Genomic DNA, 21733 nt, shown 5'->3' with positions numbered 1-21733 from the left:
TTTCAAAACCCTAAGCAAAACCACCACTTTGAGCAAACCTTTAGAACAAACCAAAATCACAAATCCAAGGCTTATACATGTTGCAAAACACTGTTCTAATACTCCATTTCCTAGCCACCATGGATGCTTAAGGCATTCTTTTGAGAAAATGAGAATTGAGATTGAACAAGCCTTAAACTCACAAAGTCAAGCACTTTCTTTAAGAGTTATTGGAGAAAAAACTAGAGATTCTTGGAGGTAGAGAGAGATTGGAGAGAGTGATCAAGTCTTTCAAAACACTATTTTGACCCTTATATAGAGTAGGAAACATCATTAGATCTAACCAATAGGATTAGACTTGTAAAACACGTTATTAAGAGCATTTCACGTAACTTGTACGTACCACAGTTGGCGACACGTCGCCTAATAAGCGATGTGTCACCTACATGCAGGTGATGCATCACCTGTTAGGGTTTTTTGAAACCCTAAGCATCAGGCAATGCAACACCTCTTAGGTGGCAACATATCGCCACCCTCTCTGTTTTTGGACACTTCCAAAGGTCCTAAAAATGCTATAAATGCTACCATACTTTTTGGGAACCCTAGATACCTTCATGCATCACTTTAGACCCAAAAACACATTTTTAAAGTGCCTACAATTGAAGCTCAAATTTCACATATTCACTATGTGCAATTTACTTAGTTTTTATACCTTGCTTGTATTTTAACACTTATCTTTGTATTTAACCAATCATAACAATCACTCCTTCTAACTCTCTCTAGCTCTCCAACAAAATCATCAATATTACTTTACTTGTGAATTTCATAGGCTTGTTGTATCTCATTCCTTATTCCAACTTGTAAAAACCTCAAGCAACTCTCACAGTGGTTTAGAATAAATGTTTTGGAAAAATATTATCTTCTTGCACAAGCCTTTATGTTAGTGTTTTCTTTTGTTCTTGTGATTTGTTCTAAGTTTTGTAGATTTCTATTGTTGTGTTAACCACTTACCTCCAACACTTATTGGTATTATAGATTGAAAATGATTATTCATTCCAATAGAGCGAATATCAATTTGTACTTAGTTGTAACATATGTTGTATCAATTGAGATAACATCTTCAAAGATGTTATAGGACTTGTTTGGCTGGACTTTTAAACATAACTTCTAAAAGTCCAGGCAACCAATCCCATAATCCTCATGGTTATTAGTGTTTACTTAAAATATATTTTTAAGGCATTGTTCTTCATCCAAATTCATTGCATAAAATAACTGGATATTCTTCTTGCATATGCAGAAAATGACCAAATATTATTTTAATATCACATCGCTCAAGTGCTAATCATTTTTCTTTATCCAAGTGATTTTTAATATTATTTTCCATATGTCCAATTTTCATATCACCATGTCGTTTCGCCATTGTAGCATAAATTTTACTCGTGCTTACTCCAACCACAAGTAAAGCATCAATGTGATATTTATTGAAGAAGGTAATGTGTCTATATGACATATATAGAAAATAATGAGTACAACTTGGATAAACTTTTTAGGTTGTCTAGTAATGAAATTGTAGACATATTGTTTCCTGTCCAACCTTCCTTTTACATGCAACATGGTATTATAATATGTCTTTGAACATAAACGTTAATTACTAGCACTAGATTTTTTTTCACCCCATATCTTGTAAGTGAATCTTACATTAATAAATTCTTTTAATTTTTTTGATAGGCAGCTATGCATTATTGAGATACCAAACCTAATATCTATACTAGGAATATTTCAAATAAAATGAATATGCCTATGGTGTTAAGCAAACTCTATACCCATATATGTTCTATATTTTTTTTTTTTCATTTTCATCATTCAAATGTTCCATCGACTATGCGTTCATTATCAATTATCCCATCATTCAAGTATGCATCCAAACAAAAATTGTAATTTCCTATTAAAATAACAAAATAATTATTGTAAACTATTCAAAATCTAATTTCACAGTTATATAAAACAACAACAAAAAATCAAGAAGTTGAAGGTTATTTCTGAATCCTTTCAAAAAAAAAAAAAATATACATTTCATCAAAAAAAAAATCCAATACACATTATAGCAAAATAATGAGAAAAAAAAACCATCAGTACAATTTGTATAAAAACAAATGTTAGTTTCTAATATAAAGAGATTAATGACAACAATCAAATTATATAATTTTCCAATTATGAATTTTAATTCAGGGTTTAAACAAATCTAAACAATAACTAAAACAAATAATGTGTGAGAACATAGTTATTACTTTAAAATTGACAAAATCTTGGTAAAATATTGATGTTAGTCTTTCTTATGTTAAAACTCGATTTTTTCTCTTTCACTTCTAAATATTTAAATTTATAATTGAAGAAAAAAAACTTGTAGACAAAGACTATATACAATGGAAGATTTTGTAAATTAAGTTATATATTGGGTTTCTTTTTCTTTATCAATTCATGCTTAAAGAAAATCCAATGAAAAAAAAGGAAGATGGTGAATATGTGATTTTCTCATTATTTATAATATTGATGTCGTATTTTTGATAAAGCAAGTAAATTTCCGTAAATTATTTGATTTTTTGAAAAATAAAAAATAAAATATCCTTCATCTACAACATATCTTCCAAAAAAAAGAAATACACGTGGCAGTGGACCCCATCGAAAGCTAAAAGGAGGAATAATCACACGTGTAATCTCTTCTCTCAGCTAAAAATCGTATAAATGTAACGGCTATATTACTTCCCGCGCGACCTGTCTAACTATAAATTTCACGGACTGTACACTTCTCCATTCCACTGTACAATCCATCAATAATCCTCCTCCATCTCCTTTATGTCAGATTACCATATTACCCCGCATCCATGACCAAGATCGACGCCCTCCGTCGTTACCTCCTCCCTTGCTTCTGTCCCGCCGCCGCCGCAACCACCGTCGCCCACACCACCCACACCACCAAGAAACGCTTAAGCACCTCGCTTCGCGACGACTTACCGGAGAACGACAATTCCCAGTCCCCAAACGACGACGATCAAGATTCTCGATCTCCATCCCCTGCCGCGGCAGCGACGGCGGCGCAGCCTCGTCCCTCGAAATCGATGGTGATCGGAACGATCTTCGGCCACCGCAGAGGCCACGTCTGGTTCTGCATCCAACACGATCGTCTCTCCTTCAAACCCTTCCTACTCCTCGAGTTCCCCATCCTGACTCACCAACTCGTCAACGAGATGCGATTCGGACTCGTTCGGATCGCTCTCGAGGGCGACCGATCGGATCTCGGTCATTGCCCGCTTCGGTCGGTACCCGTCTGGACCATGTACTGCAACGGCCGGAAGCTCGGTTTCGCGGCGCGGCGGAAGGCGAGTGATAGGGTTCGGTTGATGCTGAAGACGATGCAATCGACGACGGTCGGAGCCGGAGTGATGCCGTCCGGGTTTGGGTCGTCGGACTCGGAGGAGATAATGTACATGAGGGCTAATTACGAGCACGTAGTGGGGAATGCTGACTCGGAGTCGTTTCACCTGATCAACCCGGACGAGTGCCCGGGTCAAGAACTCAGTGTGTTCTTGCTCCGATCCACTAATGGAGTTTCTCATTGAGTAGTGGTAGGGGTATTTTCGGTAAAGTATTAGGAATATTCTTACGTGTTATATCTATGTGTGAGTCTTTACTTGAGGCTTCAGGCGATGAAAACTAGGCGCTTTTTTTTTTAAGAAAAAAAATCAGAAATTAGAAATTATTTTATTTTTTAAAATTTTTACTAATTTTAAAATATTGTAATCCTTTGTACATTGGGTACTATACCAAGATTATGTAAAAAAAAAATCATTGAGTAAGAAATCTGAACATTTTTTTATACTTTGAATCTATACTTATTAAGTTTTTCTTTTACTTTTGACAGTGCTTTTTAATTATTATTTTTTTAATTGACCCAAAATTTCCATTGTTTACTAAATATTTGATTGCTCATTTATGTATACGTACACATGTATTTGGTAGGGATGAAATTAAAGAGAAAGAAAATGTTTTTTTTATTTTAATCTTTTTTTTTTCAGTATTTTTTTAATCTTTTGATAAAAGAGAAAAGGATGTAATAAAACAAAATTGAAAAAACATATTCTTATTGCTATAAATCGACAACCATGATTTTAAAAACTAAATGCTGACACAAATCAACTTATTATATGTTTAGGGCAAACGAATTGCATAAAACTTATAGAGAATATATTTTTTTTAAATTGATGATAAGTATAAATATATAGATTAAATTACTTTTTATTAATGAGTATATATTATTAATATTTCCTTATACTTAATTTTAAAATAAAAAATACGGCTGCAAAGTAATTTTAAAATAAATTACTTTTATTTCTTATCTCTTTACCTACAATTATAATGAAAATAAATTTTCTTTTCTATCCTAGTCTTTATGATTTTTAAAATTTAACAATAATACTAAAATATGTTTAGCATGGATATTATAATAAATAAAAGTATTTTGTACCGCACTTTTTGTTAAGTAAGCATGTTTGCTTATGATTAAGTAAACTCCATTATAATTTTCACACCACCCCATTTTTTGGTTAGATATTTTTATTGATCAATATTAATATTACTCATTATTAATAATTTTGTTGTAGTTATGTTTTAAAAATATTTTTCAATAATAACGGAGTTGTTATTATGATAATATTTATGCCCAAATATAATTTGTTTTTGTTATTCTAAAAAAATTAATATTTTAGTCATGATAAATTTATGGATGTTATTTATGTATCATCTTTAATCCATAAAGTATTTCTACAACTAGCATCAAGCTAGCATTGATTTTATATTTATAGGAGCACTCACAATAGATCATGTAAAATAGTGAGCTCGAAGCCACATAATCTCGGGAAAATGTTATAGCTCGAAAGTCATTAAGAGACTTGGGTGAACGTGGCATTGACAATATAAGCTGCTAACTTTGAATATCTTAGTGAATCACCTAAGAGAGACGCAGTCTGCATTCATTGCTGTAAATCCCCTATAATCAAGGGATATTTATTATGCAGTCATACGCCCCCTGATCTTCAGGGGACGTTTCCTTGTATATAGGATTACAGACTTTTAATGCCATTAAATTTATTTGCATATACAGAATAACTTCCTGAAATATGTGAGATAGTATTATGAAAACCTCCTCTATAAATAGAGAGGTCGTGCACCATTGTAGAGGATTGAATTTTTGTGATCTTGAGAGAAAACTCTGGAGAATTCATTCTTAAAGAATTTCCAGAGATCACCTTAAGTTTTAATAACAAAGACTCGTGGACTAGGCAGAGTTAACTACTGAACCACGTAAAAAATCTCATTTGTGTGATCATAATTTTCTTGGCCATAACCAATTATTGTTTTCGTGCTCTTATTTTACTGTTGACGAAAAACGGCGTCAACAGTTTGGTACTTTCATTGAGAGCCTTAAGCATTCAGTCCATGAACAAGTTATAGCCACTAATGATCAGAACGTTCCTGAAGAAAATTATCCGAGACGCCCTGGGAAACAACCGATGGTAAACCCAGATGTTGAAGAGAGAAGCGAATCCTCCGATTCTCGGGGACCACCCGCACCACCAAGGGATGAGGATATGTATTACAATCCTGAGCGATACGTTCCCATTGTGGAACTTGAAAACTGGCAGCTGAAACAGCAATTGGCAGAAGCCAACAAGCGGAATGAGGAGTTAGCAAGGATAGCTACAGAGGCGTAGGCGGCTCAGCCCCTGCCTCCGCCTGAAAACCAAGCTCCCCCTCCGAGGGACGTGCATGTTCCTTCCCGCAGGCCTCGTGGGCGTCCACGAAAGAATGCTGCCACAAGAAGGCCGGAACAACCTCCGGCACCAGCAGAGCCATCCGCTCCCTCGAGACCCCAGAGAAGTACCCGAGCTAGGGCCCCGGTTAATCTACCTGCGGAGGTACCTGCGGGAACTGAGAACAACCGAGCCCCTGCAGAGGCTCGGACTCAAGTCCCTGGGAACGCACAAAATGCAACCAACCCATCTCGGGCAATCTCTGGACCATCCAGACCACGAAATGGGTGGCAGCCACCGTCACCCATACGGTTCCCTCCATCGCCTATAAGATATCCTTCACCTCCTCGCAAGAATGCTCAACCAGTTCGAGATCAGGATGAAAGGCGTGCGGGGAGGAGACAAGGAAACAGGGAAGCTTTCCAGGAGCGGAGGGGCGCCCTATCTGAAAAAAGTCAAACATCTCGGTCTCGCACGGCAGAAACGAGGCGGCACGAAAAAGACCCATCTCGAAATAATCGTGCGACAAGTTTTACTAGTGATGACTCTGGAGATACCAGATCGGTCAGCATGCATGATCGAGGTCGAAAGAATACTGGGAGCCGCAGGAATCACTCCGACCTACGGGAACACTTGAATCAAAGTCGGGGTAATGTTAATCCGATAAACCCGGACCAGAGGGATCGCTTAAATAGGCGTAAAGATCCCCTGCGGAGACGCGAACCTGGAATTGTGATTGATGACAGCCAATTCCAGGCAAGACCCCTCGCAAACCCAGTCTAGGAAAGAATTGATCAGTTAGAAAAGGCCTTCAGGCTTTTGAAAAATGAGCAAGTTCAGGATCGATATGAAGATTCTGATGAGGAGCTTGAACCGTTTGCTCCCCATATTTCCAACACTCCATTTCCCCAAGGATTTTGGATCCCTCACGTCCCAACGTTTTAGGGAAAGTCCGACCTGTACAGCCATTTGAGTACATTCAATACCATAATGAGGGCAAGTAACGTGGGTTACGAGCTCAGATGCATGTTATTTCCAGCATCACTGACAGGACCAGCCAAAAGCTGGTTCAAAAAATATAAAAGACACTCAATAACTTCTTGGGATCAGCTGTCTAAAGACTTTAAGAATCAGTTCAGAGCCATGATGGGGGTTAGACCTGAGGCGTCAACCCTGACTAACGTTCGGTAGCAGCCAGGAGAGACATTGAAAAGCTACCTTACAACGTTTAACTTGGAAGTTGCCCGAGCTCGGAATGTGGATGACAACGGTCACCTAATGGCTGTCCAAGCTGGAGTTATGCTAGGAAGTGCTCTCTGGGACGACATACAGAGGAAACCGGTGAGGTCTCTAACCGAGTTTAACAAACGGGCACAGAGGTTTGTCGATGTAGAGGAAGCGAGGTCGACACTTAATGTGACTTCCCAGCCCGTAACTACAACGATAAACGTGAACTCTGCCTCAGCCTCAGCGGACCCACCAGCTTCAAAACCTGCTGCGGAAAACCCTTCCAAGAGAAAAAAGAACGAAGGGAGTAACCCCGAGGCCGAGGGAGGAAAGAAAAAGAAGGGGAGAGATATTTCTCCGTGTACAGAGTGTACACCGAGCTCAACGAGTCTCGGGAGAACATATACCTGGCTAATGAAAACCAGGTCCCCTTCAGGCATCCAGACCCAATGAGAAATCAGAAGTCCAAGAGGGACTCCAGCAAATATTGCCGGTTTCACAGAGACACCGGGCATACTACTGATGAATGTCGACAGCTGAAAGACGAGATCGAAGAGTTGATCTCGAGAGGTTATTTCAAGCGACCGCGAGCCAGAGAGCAGCCGCGCCGCAGCCCACACAAAACAACAATTCCCGAGCTAGGGAAGAAGATAGGCCCCCGCCGATAGATGGAAAAGACATGATAACCATCTCGGGAGGGCCTCATCCCGCGGGCATGGGCAGAAATGCCCAAAGGAGATACGTTAACGAGCTAAAGACTGGGGACGGGTCTCCCTATGAACCCGAACCCAGAGCTCCAAAAAGTCAGAAGATTGAATCCCAACCAATAACCTTCACTGAGGAAGATGCGTCCCATGTTCAGTTTCCTCACCATGATCCACTGGTCATCACTCTCCAGTTGGCAAAAAAAGGGTCCACCGAGTTCTCATAGACAATGGGAGCTCAGTTAACATTCTCTATAAAGCAACCCTCGAAAAGATGGGACTCTCCCTTCGCGACCTGAAAGCATGTGCGACTACGCTATACGGATTTTCAGGAGAAGGGACCGCCTGCATGGGGTCCATCGAACTCCCATTGACCTTGGGAGACTACCCAGTCTCAATGACCAAGATGATGGAGTTCGTGGTAGTAGACCTGCCTTCGGCCTACAACGTGCTGCTCGGGAGACCCGCCCTGGTTGGGCTTGGGGCAGTCTCGTCCGTGAGGCATCTGGCTGTTAAGTTCCCGACCCCTAGTGGCGTCGGGACGTTGAAGGGAGATCAGTTAGCTGGAAGGGAATGCTACAGCATTTCCTTAAGAGGAAAGAAACAGACGAGCGCACAAGCACTCGTCATTGTTCAGAATAAAGACGGGACGGTCTTAGAAATTGATCCAAGGGTTGAGGAGAAAGCTGACCTCGAACCCTTAGAAGAGCTCGAAGAGATTCAGCTCGAGGAGTCTGATCCCTCGAAAAAGGTAAAGGTTGGAAAACACCTCCAGGAAGAGACCAAATAGCAGCTAATTTGCTTTTTGAAGAGAAACCAGGACATCTTCGCATGGTCACATTCGGACATGGTAGGAATAAGTCCGAACATAGCAAGCCACGCGCTAAATATAGACAAAAGCTTCCCTCCGAAGCAACAAAAGCGAAGACAGCTGGATGACGACAGAAAGAAGGCACTGAAGGAGGAGGTCGACATGTTAAAAGCAAACCAATTCATTAGGGATGCTTTTTACCCTGATTGGGTAGCCAATCCGGTGTTGGTCCCAAAACCTAATGGGACGTGGCGAACCTGTATTGACTATTCGGACCTCAACAAAGCTTGCCCAAAGGACTGTTTTCCCTTACCGAGGATTGACCAGCTCGTGGATGCCACGACAGGGCATGGACTGATGTCGTTCATGGATGCCTATTCTGGATATAACCAGATTCCCATGCATGCCCTCGACCAGGAACATACGAGCTTCATAAAGGATAAAGGGCTATACTGCTATAATGTCATGCCATTCGGGCTCAAAAATGCTGGGGCCACATACCAGCGGCTCGTAAATATGATGTTTTCAGAACAGATAGGGAACAACATGGAGGTTTATGTTGACGACATGCTTGTCAAGTCCCAACTTAACAATAACCATGTTGATGACCTCGAAGAGTGCTTTGGCGTGCTCCGGAAGTATAACATGAAACTAAATCCTCATAAGTGCACCTTCGGTGTATCTTCAGGAAAATTCCTGGGCTTTATCGTGAACGCTCGTGGAATAGAATCCAACCCTGACAAGATCCAGGCTCTGATTGACATGCCCTCACCTCGAAGACACAAGGATGTCCAAAGTTTGACCGGCAGGATGGCGGCCCTAAGTAGGTTCATATCAAAATCTACAGACTGTTGTCTTCCGTTTTTCAACCTTTTGAGGGGAGGCAAGAAATTTGAATGGACGGAGGAGTGCGAGCTGGCCTTCCAGGAGCTTAAAAAGCACCTCGCAGAACCCCCCTGTAATGCCCCAAATTTCCTAATAAGGTTTAGGACCTTGATTAGAAGGCCGGGAGGGCCATAATTGATTTATTATAGTATTTAACGATTATATGCATGTTTACGTGAATTATATTATTATATGATGGTGGATGCATGCATATGGGAGAATTTATTATTGTGAGGGTATTTTGGTAATTTGGCCACTGTGGGCGTAGTCGCATATTTTGGGTGCATGGTTGTGATTAATTAATTTAGCCACATTATAGGGTGGATTGGTTCGAGCTAATCGACATGAGACGATCATGAGATGTAAGTGTTCGGTCTAGTCATAACGGGTTTAAATTCGGGGCTCGGGGTGAGTCTCGGGGTGAATTTAATGATTAGAGCATTACCGGGAATTAAAGGGTAATGGGGTATGATTTATTGGTATTTGGAAATATTGAGAATAGCGGGAATTGAAAAGCATTAATTATGATTAACGGGATAAGTGAAAAGTTCCAATTCTACCCTTGAAATGGTTATAGAGACTTTAAGTGACTTCAGGGCAATTTGGTCATTTGGAGTTTGGATATATATGACTTAGGAGGGCTGTAGAAAGAACAGAGCCAAAACAGGGGTTTTCATCTTCAACCCGTACACCATCCCTCACCATCTCTTCTTTGGTGTTCTTGAGGCCATCTTGAGGTTTTGAGCTAGGACATCAAAGGTGGTAGCTAGGGAACTTGTTCCAGCCATTAAAGGGGATTCAAAACCGTGTTTGAGGTGAGTTCTAGTTATGAATTTAATGGTGTGCTCTGTTTTTAAGCTTTGGTTTTCAGCTTGTGAATCTCTTGTAGAAAGCTTGGATTAATAGAAGTTTGGATGATGTTTTCTTTGGGTTTTGATGAGGGAGAGTGGTAGAGGATATTTGGTGGTTGAATTGGGTGTTAGACCATGATTTGAGACAGGTTTGAGGGGCTGGTTTGAGAGGAAAAACACAGGGGAAGAGTTGAGATCGCGTGCTTGTTTTTGCCTGGTCTGGGCTGAGCGCCGCGGCACAGCTGTGGTGCGCCGCGACCCTTGGCGTCTGGCAGGGGGAAGCCCATTCTGTTTGAGGGCACGCCGCGGCGCAGCAGGGGAGGGTCGCGGCCCTTAAGGCCATTTTGACCAAAAACATGTTTTTAGCTTGGGGATTCACGCCATAGGCCTCGGGGTTGAACCTAGTACCCGGTTAAGTGGGGATTGATGTCCCGGAGGCTAGATATTGGTTTGGGAACTTATGTTGATCATTTTTATTGATGATACCTTATATTTGGTTATGACTAGGTGACCGCTAAAGGACTAAAAGTTGATCATTCTCAAGGGTCGTTCTTTTAATTATTCTAGCTCGAATCTGAGATAAGAAAACTGCACCCTGTGTATATGTGACATGCATGGCTATTATGATGCATGTTGGTTGATTATTGAGTATGACATGCGTGGTTATTATTGATGCATGTCGATTGATTATTATGTATGACATGCATGGCTATTCTTGATGCATGTTGGTTGACTATTAAACGTGACACGCATGGCTGTTATTGGTGCATGTTGGATTGCTGGATATATTGCATATGATGTATGAGAAACACGTGATTAGGACATGCTTTGCATACTGGGTATGATATTGTTCAGAGCTTGAGCCTCTGTGTTTATGCTTAGTCCTAATTGTACTAATACCTGTTAAGTAAGCATGCTGAATACCTTGTTTATGGATATTGGACATGCGATATATGTTTGGTGGCATGGCTTACCTGTGTATGGCTCTGACTTATTAGTCAGAATCGACACTGGTGTCAGATCCGTCTGTGAAGCTGTGACTTATTAGTTAAGTTCACCACGGGTTGAGCACTGGTCATGTTTTACCGACCCAAGGGTCAGAGGTGGCAGTGCGTTGTGAACGCCGGGCCAAATAAAGATTAGATCTAATCGAGGTCGGCATTGAATGACTCATATGGGGTATTAATGCTGGACCGACCGGAAGGTCAATAAGAACTATAAGTGCTTGCCTGGTCTAAGACCAGATGATTTCAGCCAAGGTATATGACCCCAGTGACTGTTTGTCACATGGCTGGGGGACGCTGTCCTTAGTTACGACTCTAGAGTCGAGAGGATGGTTATGTTGGTGACTAATCACCATGCACCTATCCTAATCAAGCTTATGAAGGAACCACCTATCAGTTAAGCCCTGGTGACCCTATCGTCACATGGCTAGAGGAAGTTGTACCCACTTCTGTGACTTTTGGCTATTGTCACCTACCTGTTATGGACCGTTGGTCCTGAATGGCTGTACAATTACTGTTGATATTATATCATGTTACCTGATGATATTACGTCATGTTATCTGTTGATATTATATCATGCTAGATTGTGTTTTCTTGTTGGGCTTCGGCTCACGAGTGCTACATGGTGCAGGTAAAGGCAAGAGGAAGCTGGACCATCCTTCAGTTGGAGAGCTTAGGTGATGACGTGTACATATGCAGCTGCTCATCCGCCGCGGCCGAGGTTTAAAGAGGAACTAGGGTTGAACCCTGTTTTGCCGCTTAGAACAGCCTGTTGTAAATATTTCCTGTAATAAACTCTGAAATTATATTTTCGGGATCCCAATGTATATATTAAACGTTCTAGTGAAACGTTACATCTTAACCAAAATGTTTAATCCTTAAACCGCTAATCATACTTAGATCACGGTTTTTGGCCAAATGACTCGATTAGCGAGTTTAGCACTGTTTACAAGGCACACCGTAACGGTCCCAGGAGTTGGGGCGTTACACCCCCATCTTATCAAAACCTGTTACGGGAGAAGTACTGTTCCTATACCTTTCCACCACCGAACACGCAATAAGTGCAGTGCTCGTGCGAGAAGAAGAAAAAGTACAGAGACCCGTCTATTACATCAGCAAAAGGTTACTGGGGGCAGAGTCGAGATACCCCTTGATGGAGAAGCTGGCTCTCAGCTTAATTCATTCGTCTTGAAAAGTTCGACCCTATTTTCAGGCACACCCCATCCTTGTGTTGACTGATCAACCACTTAGGAAAGTCTTGTCTAAACCAGAAGCTTCAGATCGACTTCTTAAATGGGCGGTTGAACTAGGACAGTTCGAGACCACTTACCACCCGAGGACGACCATTAGGACCCAGGCATTGGCAGATTTTATAGTGGAATGTACTGGCATGACCAACGATGAAGTTATAACCCCAGCCCACGAGCTGTGGAAACTTTACGTTGATGGTTCATCTAATGAAAATGGATCGGGGGCAAGAGTCATTTTAATTACCCCCGCAGGGAGCAGATTTCATTCTTCCTTAAGATTCGACTTCAATGCGTCAAATAACGAGGCCAAATATGAAGCATTACTGGCGGGACTTCGTATAGCCAAGGAGCTCAAAGCTAAAGCAATACATTGCTACATCGACTCACAGCTTGTGGTTAATCAAATCTTGGGAGAATACCAGGCTCGTGGCATGAAAATGGCAGGTTACTTAGAGAAGGCAAAATCCGCGTTGGAACATTTCGAGTTTTATGCAATCGAACAGGTTCCCTGAGAGAAGAACTCAAATGCAGATGCCTTAGCTCGGCTCGCTACCTCCGCCGAGAATGATGAACTAAACGTTGCGCCCATAGAACACCTCTCGACTCCTAGCATTAACGAGCCGGAGGAGGAAGGCGTGTGTATGATTGAGTCCGAGCCTACCTGGATGACCCCGATAGTCGAATATCTCGAGACCGGAGTCCTTCTAAAAGATCGGAACCAGGCTCGAAAGTTAATGTATCAAATTCCCCGCTACACCATTTTGGATGGAAAGCTGTATAGAAGGGGATATTCCATGCCATTACTTCGGTGTGTGACTCCACCAGAAGCAAAGAAGATCATTGAAGAAATTCATGAAGGGTTCTGCGGAGACCATACTGGGGGGCATAGCCTGTCCAAGAAAATCATACGCCAAGGATATTTCTGGCCTACCGTTAAATCGGATTCTTTCGAGTACGTAAAGAAATGCGATAAATGCCAAAGATTCGCCACGATTCCTCGAGCTCCACCATCCGAGCTGACCATGATGACTTCCCCATGGCCATTCGCAGTATGGGGAATCGACCTCATAGGTTCTCTCCCAATTGGCAAGGGCGGTGTAAAGTATGCTGTAGTTGCTGTGGATTACTTCACAAAGTGGACAGAGGCTGAACCGTTAGCAACAATAACTTCCAAAAAGGTCCTCGACTTCATGGTAAAAAACGTCATATGCCGATATGGGATGCCGAGGAAAATTGTGTCCGACAACGGGACCCAGTTCGATAGCAACTTGTTTACCAACTTTTCCGAGAAGAATGGAATAATAAAGAGTTTTTCGTCAGTTGCTCATCCTTAGGCGAATGGCCAAGTCGAAGCTGTAAACAAAACTCTCAAAAGTTCGCTAAAGAAAAAGTTGGAGGAGGCAAAGGGACGATGGCCTGAAGAATTGCCCCAAGTCCTATGGGGGTATAGGACTACAGCTCGAACATCAACGGGACATACCCCATTCTCTCTAGCATACGGTTGTGAGGCTATGTTTCCTATCGAGGTCGAAATCCCTACAATTCGAGCTCACATTTATGACCAAAGCTCAAACCACACTCAGCTCGAAGAAACCTTAGACTTGATCGAGGAAAAAAGAAACGAAGCTCAGTTAAGGAATGCTGCCTACCAGCAACAAGCTACCAGGTACTTCAACAAGAGGGTTCGAGATCGAAAGTTTGGTGTGGGAGATCTGGTGCTACGGCGTGTATTTTTGGCAACACGAGATTCAGCAGCTGGCGTGCTCGGGCCAAATTGGGAAGGACCTTACCAGATAGAATCGGTCATCCGACCCAGTGTTTATAAGCTAGCGAGGTTGGACGGGAGCCTGGTACCGCGAGCATGGAATGGCGAACACCTAAGACCTTACTACCAATAGTATAGGAAGGATGTTGCCTGTAACCATGATTGTTTATTAGTACTATTTTGTCTACTTTTGAATTCCATCAAATAAAGATCTATTTCGTTCAATATGTTATGTTTCTCTTTATTTTTGCAATCTCTCTTAATTTAATAACCTATGGTCACACTCATAGGATATTAAGGGGGCATCATTGGTATATATACCATTAGCTTGAAAAATAAAATAACATACACAAAATGCATGCAAGCATTTGGAGATAGATATACGAAATGCGCCAGTTGGGACGGTTTGGATATAACCAAGCTGTCTAAAACGTAAAAGTGAATGGATTACAAACCAATCACAACCTTAAAAGGTTTGGAACAAACCAACTAGAACTAATTGACGATAAGTTGGAACCTAAACCTACTTCGAGATAAGTCGAGATCAAGGCTGGAATATCTTATGGAAAAATAGTTTCGAACTCATAACCTCGGAGAAATAACCGAGGACGAGAAAAAGTAACTAAGCAATAAGATATAACTAAAAAGTTTGCATTACACACCATACAAGTACTTTCGGGTTCATGGTTAAAGTAATATCCGACATTGATAAATAACGAGATCGGAAGTGGATAATTCGAGCAAACGGTGCATGAATGCATTGAGTCTCAAGCCTAAATCCAAACTATGTTTGTACGAATAAATAAACATATACGATTTTTTAATATAAAATGTGCAAAATATTTCAAACCAAGAAATTTAAAGCATAAGTATTAAAATAAAAAGAAATTGTATCAGCCCTACGGGCATAAATTAAAGTAATTACAAAAATAAAGGGACGCATCCCCGAGGTGAGGTTCAGGAGAGAGCAGTTCCCTTGGCCTTCTCAGCATCAGCAGCACTAGACCCCTCAGGATGAATAACATGACTATCCTTCTGAGCAGCCTCCCGAGCAGCTTCATTCGCCTTGAGTCGGGCATTCCACCGCTCTACATACTTTGCCTCAAGAAGACCCAAGAAGCTGGTGTCGAGGTCGGCATTGTCAACCCAGATTTTGTACATGGCTTGGTCGACTGCTTTTTCCTTCTTCTCCTTGAACTCATCAAGGAGGTGGGCCTTCTCGCTTTCCATTATCTTGAAAGTGGCAGCTTTCTCCTCCTTAAGTTTGGCATTAACCTTCTCTAGCTCCGCAAGACGAGTCTTCATCGTTTCAAGCTCAGCCTTCACCTTCTCAAGCTCGGCCTTCGAGTCTTTGAGTTCATCAGCCGTATTAAGCTGGAGATCCCTCGACGCTTGGGCCAGAGACATGCTCGTGTGCACCTCGTTGGTCAGCTTATAATTAAGTTGTGCTGAAACGACGAGGGCTTGAAACACAAAGGATGAATTAGAGCACAAGCCAAGACATAAGCAGTCAAAGAAGAGTTGTGAAAATTACCGCAGCAGTAAGTTCAATACTCTTATCATAAAAAGTATTACAGTCTGGGGCCTTATGCACAAGATCCCAATGGTCAGCACCGAATCCTGAAAAACTCTGACCCACTCGAGAAAGGACATCCGAGCTAAGTACAGCTCCTTGGGTCCCGACAGTACCATAAAGCACGAACTCTTCAACATGAGATCAGGCCGACGGCAGGAGTACCTTGGAAACGGAGGGTTTCTTTGGAGGTCGGCCAACTGTGTTGTTGAGTTGTAGCTGGAGGAGGCGAGGCAGGTGCGGTCAAAATAGATGCGTCGACCTGGACAGTCGGCTCCTCAGCTGTGCTCGCAGCAATTTGGGTCGTCGGGGTCTTCTCAGTGCGCCTGGGGACTTTGGATGGCCGATCGGATTTCCACGAGCCTCTCAGGTGTTTACTCTTTTGAGCTCCCTCATCGCTGAAAAGCGCGGCGTCAAGATCGGGATCCATAACACCTATACAGTACCAATCGAAGTTAAACATAATGCTAACAAAACTTGGAAGAACAAAAAAAAACCAAGTAAAGAAAGACCTAACTGGAACTCTCCCCCGAGCTTGAGCTCGGAGACCATGAAATTCCCCCATCTTCAGAAGAAGCGGGGGGAGTACCTTCCCTATAGGTGGACGTCAACCTCGAAAGGTCCATATAGTCGTTGGTCCCATACTGGATGGCTATTCCATCCCACACCTCGTTCAGACTGTACATAGTGTCATATTTCCCGAGCCAACTATCAAACCTATGAACTCGCTCATCTACCCAAGTCCATATATAGAAATGGTCCCTATCGTCCTTGCATAATACTAACCTATCGGGTTTGTGTTTTAACAGGGTGGGGGACCACATTTTCGAGCTTAGGATGACTGTACCTTGATCATCCGAGCTCGAGCTCGAGGCTTCGTCGTTGGCCTCGTTCCCCAACTGCGGGCTCCGTCGGGGAACCGGAGGCGGGGGCCTCACCTCTCTCCTTGGAGGGAGGATGCCTGTTGGCAAAGGGACGAGCTCCCAGACGTCGTACTTTTTTTTGGACCAATCCGAGGTGGACTGGCCATCTCCCGAAAGCCCGCAAGCTCGGAGCTTACTCTCATGCAAAAGATATGAGAGAGACCTCCTGCCATAAGGGGGTTGGAGCAGAGCCTCTCTATGCTCCTTCATCACGTCATCGGGAGTAGGATGGTGAAAGTTGGCTGGAAAATAAAACACATTTCAACTAAGTACAACCTACAGACAAAAGTCTGAGCATAGAGATAAAGAAGGTTGGGGTACTTACGAATCCGTCTGAATGAGTAGTATCGAGACGGGGACAGGCCATCTGTCCAGAAGAAGGCCTTCTTAAAGTCAGGTGGATGGTTAGGAAGGTCCTCGAACACCTTTTTCTCTTTGGGGTAGCTCGAGAGATAGTAGAAGCCGTCTCCTCCCCGAGCTCGGGAGGGATTGCTTTTCAGACAGAAGAGATACATAATCTCCTTTGGTGAAGGTCCTTTCCACTCCAACTCGTGGTATAACGACCTCAGGGCAGACAGAACCCTATAAGAATTAGTGTTGAGCTGGAACGGAGCCAACCCAACAAAATCCGTGAAGTCCTTGAAGAAATACTTCAAAGGCAGTAGCGCTCCTGCCTTCATATGCTCCTGACTCCAAGCCGCATACCTCAGCCTGTTGTCAGGTTTTACATTCCCTGGAGCATAGCAGCTTCATTCGCTGGAGGTTGGAGCTCGACACCTTAAGGAGCTTGACAACCTGAGACCGTGGAAGGCCAGGATATCAGTTATCTGGTTTATCGAGGCAACCGAGCTCCAGTAGTGTTCAGCCTCAAAGAATTCCCTCCTCGGTTGCGGGGTAGAAGGCTCCCCCATCAGTGAGAATTGGAGCTCTCCCGGACTGTACGCAACGGTCACTTTTAACCTAGGGTCGAGGGGGATCGGCCTGGGCCCTGAATTAGATTCTGGATAAAGAGCCTCTCGAAGGGTTCTCCTCTTCTTTTCTATGACCTCGAAGATTTGGCGGCGATAGTGAGCTCGGGTTTCTTCCTGTTCGCGCGCGAGATCATATTCACGAATCAGACGTTGGTTCCAAGCAAACAGCGATTCTGGGCTCGGGGATTTTGGCGAATACGGAATTGCCAGCAACGACCCCCACCGTCTTTCCAGATTCTATGACATCTAGCGAGAAAGAAAAAATGGTGAGGGCCATGCATGCAAGAACTCAAGAATTACGAGCTTGACAAGACAAACTCGAAGAGTGCTCGAGCACGAAATGAGCTCGATACTAAAAACCCGATTAAGAGTCGGAACGTGTATTCTACGAGAAAAAGGAGGGGAGTGGATAATTTTTTTTGAAAATCCCGAAATATCAGGGAAAAAGGGTGACGGTTATTCAGAAATGGTAATCTTGGGTATCGTGCGTTCTTTAAAACCAAGATTTTGTACCTGATATCTTGGTGTGCAAGATATGTCTTTTAAATTTTGAAAACCCAGGAAAAAGAGACCTTGTTCTACATCAAGACCGGATTTGGAAACTGTGATTTAAACCTAGCATGGAGACTTAAACATGAAAGCCTATCGGTCAGTATTTCCTAGCATGTCAAACTATGAAAATAAACTAGTACATTCCCAGAAATAAAAGAACAACACAGACAGAAACCAACATAAAGGAAAACAAAAAGATCATCAGATACTTACACAATGATGGCGATTGTAGAGAAATCATTGATTGAAGGAGAGGCTGCAGGTTCAACCTTACGTCTCGAACAAACTGGCGGTCCTTTGTTTCTTCGGCTGGGAGAACATGCACAAGCAAAAAGCTCTCTGAGATGGCTTCTGGTTCTGCCTCTTGTCTTTTGATTCTGATGCGTGTAAAATAAGAGGAAGAAGAAGACCTTGAATATATAGATGGAAAAAAGTGATAAAAGGATTAATCTAAGCCATTGGTCAGAATCCTTGTAAAATCCAACGGTCAGGGATCGATGACATGATGGCATCAAAAAGGTGGCAGGCAAACGATCGTGGGCGGATTTCCAAGGTACTCGAGTACCGTGGATGAGCAATACCCGACTAACGCGTGTCCACCATCAAGTATATGTGACGGTGCGGTTCTCGGAGAAAGTAGTTCAAAAGTTTTCTTCTCATAGGATTCGAACAAATACTTTTGAGGGGGCAAAATGTTACACCCAGATTTCGAGCTTTAGGAATTGTGATCTCGAAAGCTGGATTCGTAAGGAATGGACTCGTAATGTCTGGAACGTGTTCAAGACCTAGGCACTGATCCTGGGAAGCAGGGACAACTTCGAAGATGGTAGCCTCGAAACCTTCACAAGCTCGAAAGACAGACATCAAAGTACGTCTACTCTCGCATGACCTCGGATCAGGGGTTCCAAGCTTGATATAAGTATGAGCTCAAGGCCACATGATCTCGGGAAAATGCTATAGCTCGAAAGTCATTAAGAGACCTGGGTGAACGTGGCATTGACAATATAAGCTGATAACTTTGAATATCTTAGTGAATCACCTAAGAGAGACGCAGTCTGCATTCATTGCTGTAAATCCCCTATAATCAAGGGATATTTATTATGCAATTATACGCCCCCTGATCTTCAGGGGACATTTCCTTGTATATAGGATTACAGGCTTTTAATGTCATTAAATTTATTTGCATATACAGAATAACTTCCCGAAATGTGTGGGATAGTATTCTGAAAACCTCCTCTATAAATAGAGAGGTCGTGCACCATTGTAGATGACCGAATTTTTGTGATTTTGAGAGAAAACTCTGGAGAATTCATTCTGAAAGAATTTCCAGAGATCACCTTAAGTTTTAATAACAAAGACTCGTGGACTAGGCAGAGTTAACTGCTGAACCACGTAAAAAATCTCATTTGTGTGATCATAATTTTCTTGGCCATAACCAATTATTGTTTTCGTGCTCTTATTTCACTGTTGACGAAAAACGGCGTCAACAAATAGCTACAAAACTAAAAATATAGCTAAAAGTACTAAAATTCTTCTCCATCATATGATGTATAATAACTAAGGTGTTTAGCTAAGCTATAGTAAATATATCTTTTTCCACATTTAGCTATACACTATTTATCTTTTAAACTTATTTAATTATTTTTTTATTCTTCTTTTTATCTTTCTCTATCGTTTTTTTTATTTAAATAAATTAATAATATCTAGAAATGTAATATTTAAATATTGTAAAGAGAAAATATAGAAAAGTTGATATATAGTGTAATGTAAAAATTTGAGATAAAATAAAAAAAAAAATTCATAATGTATTTTGAAGAATAGGGTAGAGAAACTTTTGTGAGTGCTCTAGGGTTATAAATTTTTCTTGAGACAAATAATTATTCACAACAACCTAATTATTTATATTCATAAAATTATTATCTGACCATAAATAAAATAAACAATAAACACAATAAAGTATTTAGCAAATTTATATTAGAGGTCATTTTTGAAACATAAATTTCATGTATTTTATAACTAAATATATACTTCGAATATTAATTCTAATAAATCATATATCCTCTAGTATATTTTATTTAATCTGTGCCAAACATAAATAAGTCATTATTAGTCACGTTTCTATAGTCTGCACTACATTTAAAAACAATTAATTAATAAATAATAATTATAAGTATCCAGGTTGTATGGTAAAGATTCACTTACTCATGAATCATGCTTTTGTTTTAGTTTTATTTATTTTTATTTCTTTCTGGAGTGGGAGACATAAGACGCATGCATCATGCTTTTATTTTGGTTGCATTCAAAAATATTTTCAATTTTAAAAAAAATTCAATATGGTTATTATATATTAGGGAAAATCGTATGTACTACAAAAAATATAAATATTCCACTATTATAGTATTTTTTTTCTTTTTATAGTATAAAGTACATTTTTTATTTCCATTTATTATGTTACTATTTTTTAAACTATTTACATTTATATAATATATTAATTATATAATCAATTATAAATTCAAAATATGATTTTAATTTTATTCATTAATTAAAAATGAATTTTTTTTTCCTATATCCACATTTTTCTCATATCTCATTTATTTACTTACCATATTTGTTTGTATACTTATTATTTTGTGTACATTTTATTGCTTTGATTCTTGGTTTAATTGACTAAACTTTTTAGATTTAAAATTTGATTCATATGAGAAGAGAATACAAAACTTTTTGTAAATATAATCCTTTTTTATTATATTAAGTTTAGTTAAAAAAAAACGGAATTAGACATTTCATAGACTAAATAGTTTAAACAATACTTTTGTTTAGTTTTAAACTTAGGGATTTTATCATAAATATGACTTTTTAGCCATTAATATGCAAAAATATGGTAATTAAACTTTTCTTAGTTTGTATGAACAAATTTAATTAAAAGAAATCAGATTATGGGAAAAAAGTATGGCATAATAATGATTTTTTACAAAAATATAGCATAATAATAATTTTTTTACAAAAATATAGGAAAAAAATCCCATAGAAGGGAATAAAAGTTTTAAAAAACCATAAAATAATACTTGTAAAAAAAAAGCCATATTTTTTAAAACTTTATTAAAAATCCATATAAAATGTAATTTTCACTTAATATTATCATTGATATTAATCAATAGTTTGGCCCATGTGTTTTGCTCGAATATTCGATCGACCCATGTGTTTTGTTAAATGACAAATTATACCATGTATTTTGCAAAACAGATCAATTTAATACCCTAAGCCCGATTTTGGTCAAACTATTTTCAAATATGACCAAAAAATGCCCTTAGGTTTTTTTACTAATGAAATAAAAAATTATATTAAATTTAATTTTTAAAATAAAAATAAATAAATACTGTAATATTTAATTTTTAAAAATTAAAAATTAAAACAAAATTATAATTGTAATC

The 21733-nt window shown here is 40.4% G+C and overlaps 1 protein-coding gene across 1 annotated transcript; it reads left to right on the top strand.

Moving 5' to 3' along the window:
* Nucleotides 1-2560: 2560 nt before the first annotated feature.
* On the top strand, nucleotides 2561-3755 carry LOC133802540 (protein MIZU-KUSSEI 1). The gene has a single exon (XM_062240867.1). The coding sequence runs from the start codon at nucleotides 2862-2864 to the stop codon at nucleotides 3594-3596; it is 735 nt and encodes a 244-aa protein (XP_062096851.1). The 5' UTR covers nucleotides 2561-2861; the 3' UTR covers nucleotides 3597-3755.
* Nucleotides 3756-21733: the final 17978 nt, after the last annotated feature.

Source organism: Humulus lupulus, chromosome 9, assembly GCF_963169125.1.
Source record: "Humulus lupulus chromosome 9, drHumLupu1.1, whole genome shotgun sequence".
NCBI classification, from domain to species: domain Eukaryota; kingdom Viridiplantae; phylum Streptophyta; class Magnoliopsida; order Rosales; family Cannabaceae; genus Humulus; species Humulus lupulus.
This window is presented reverse-complemented; position numbering and strand designations above follow the sequence as displayed.

What these genes read in the sequence shown, in the direction of transcription:
- LOC133802540 (XM_062240867.1), top strand. Translation starts at nt 2,862, where the DNA reads ATGACCAAGATCGACGCCCTCCGTCGTTACCTCCTCCCTTGCTTCTGT.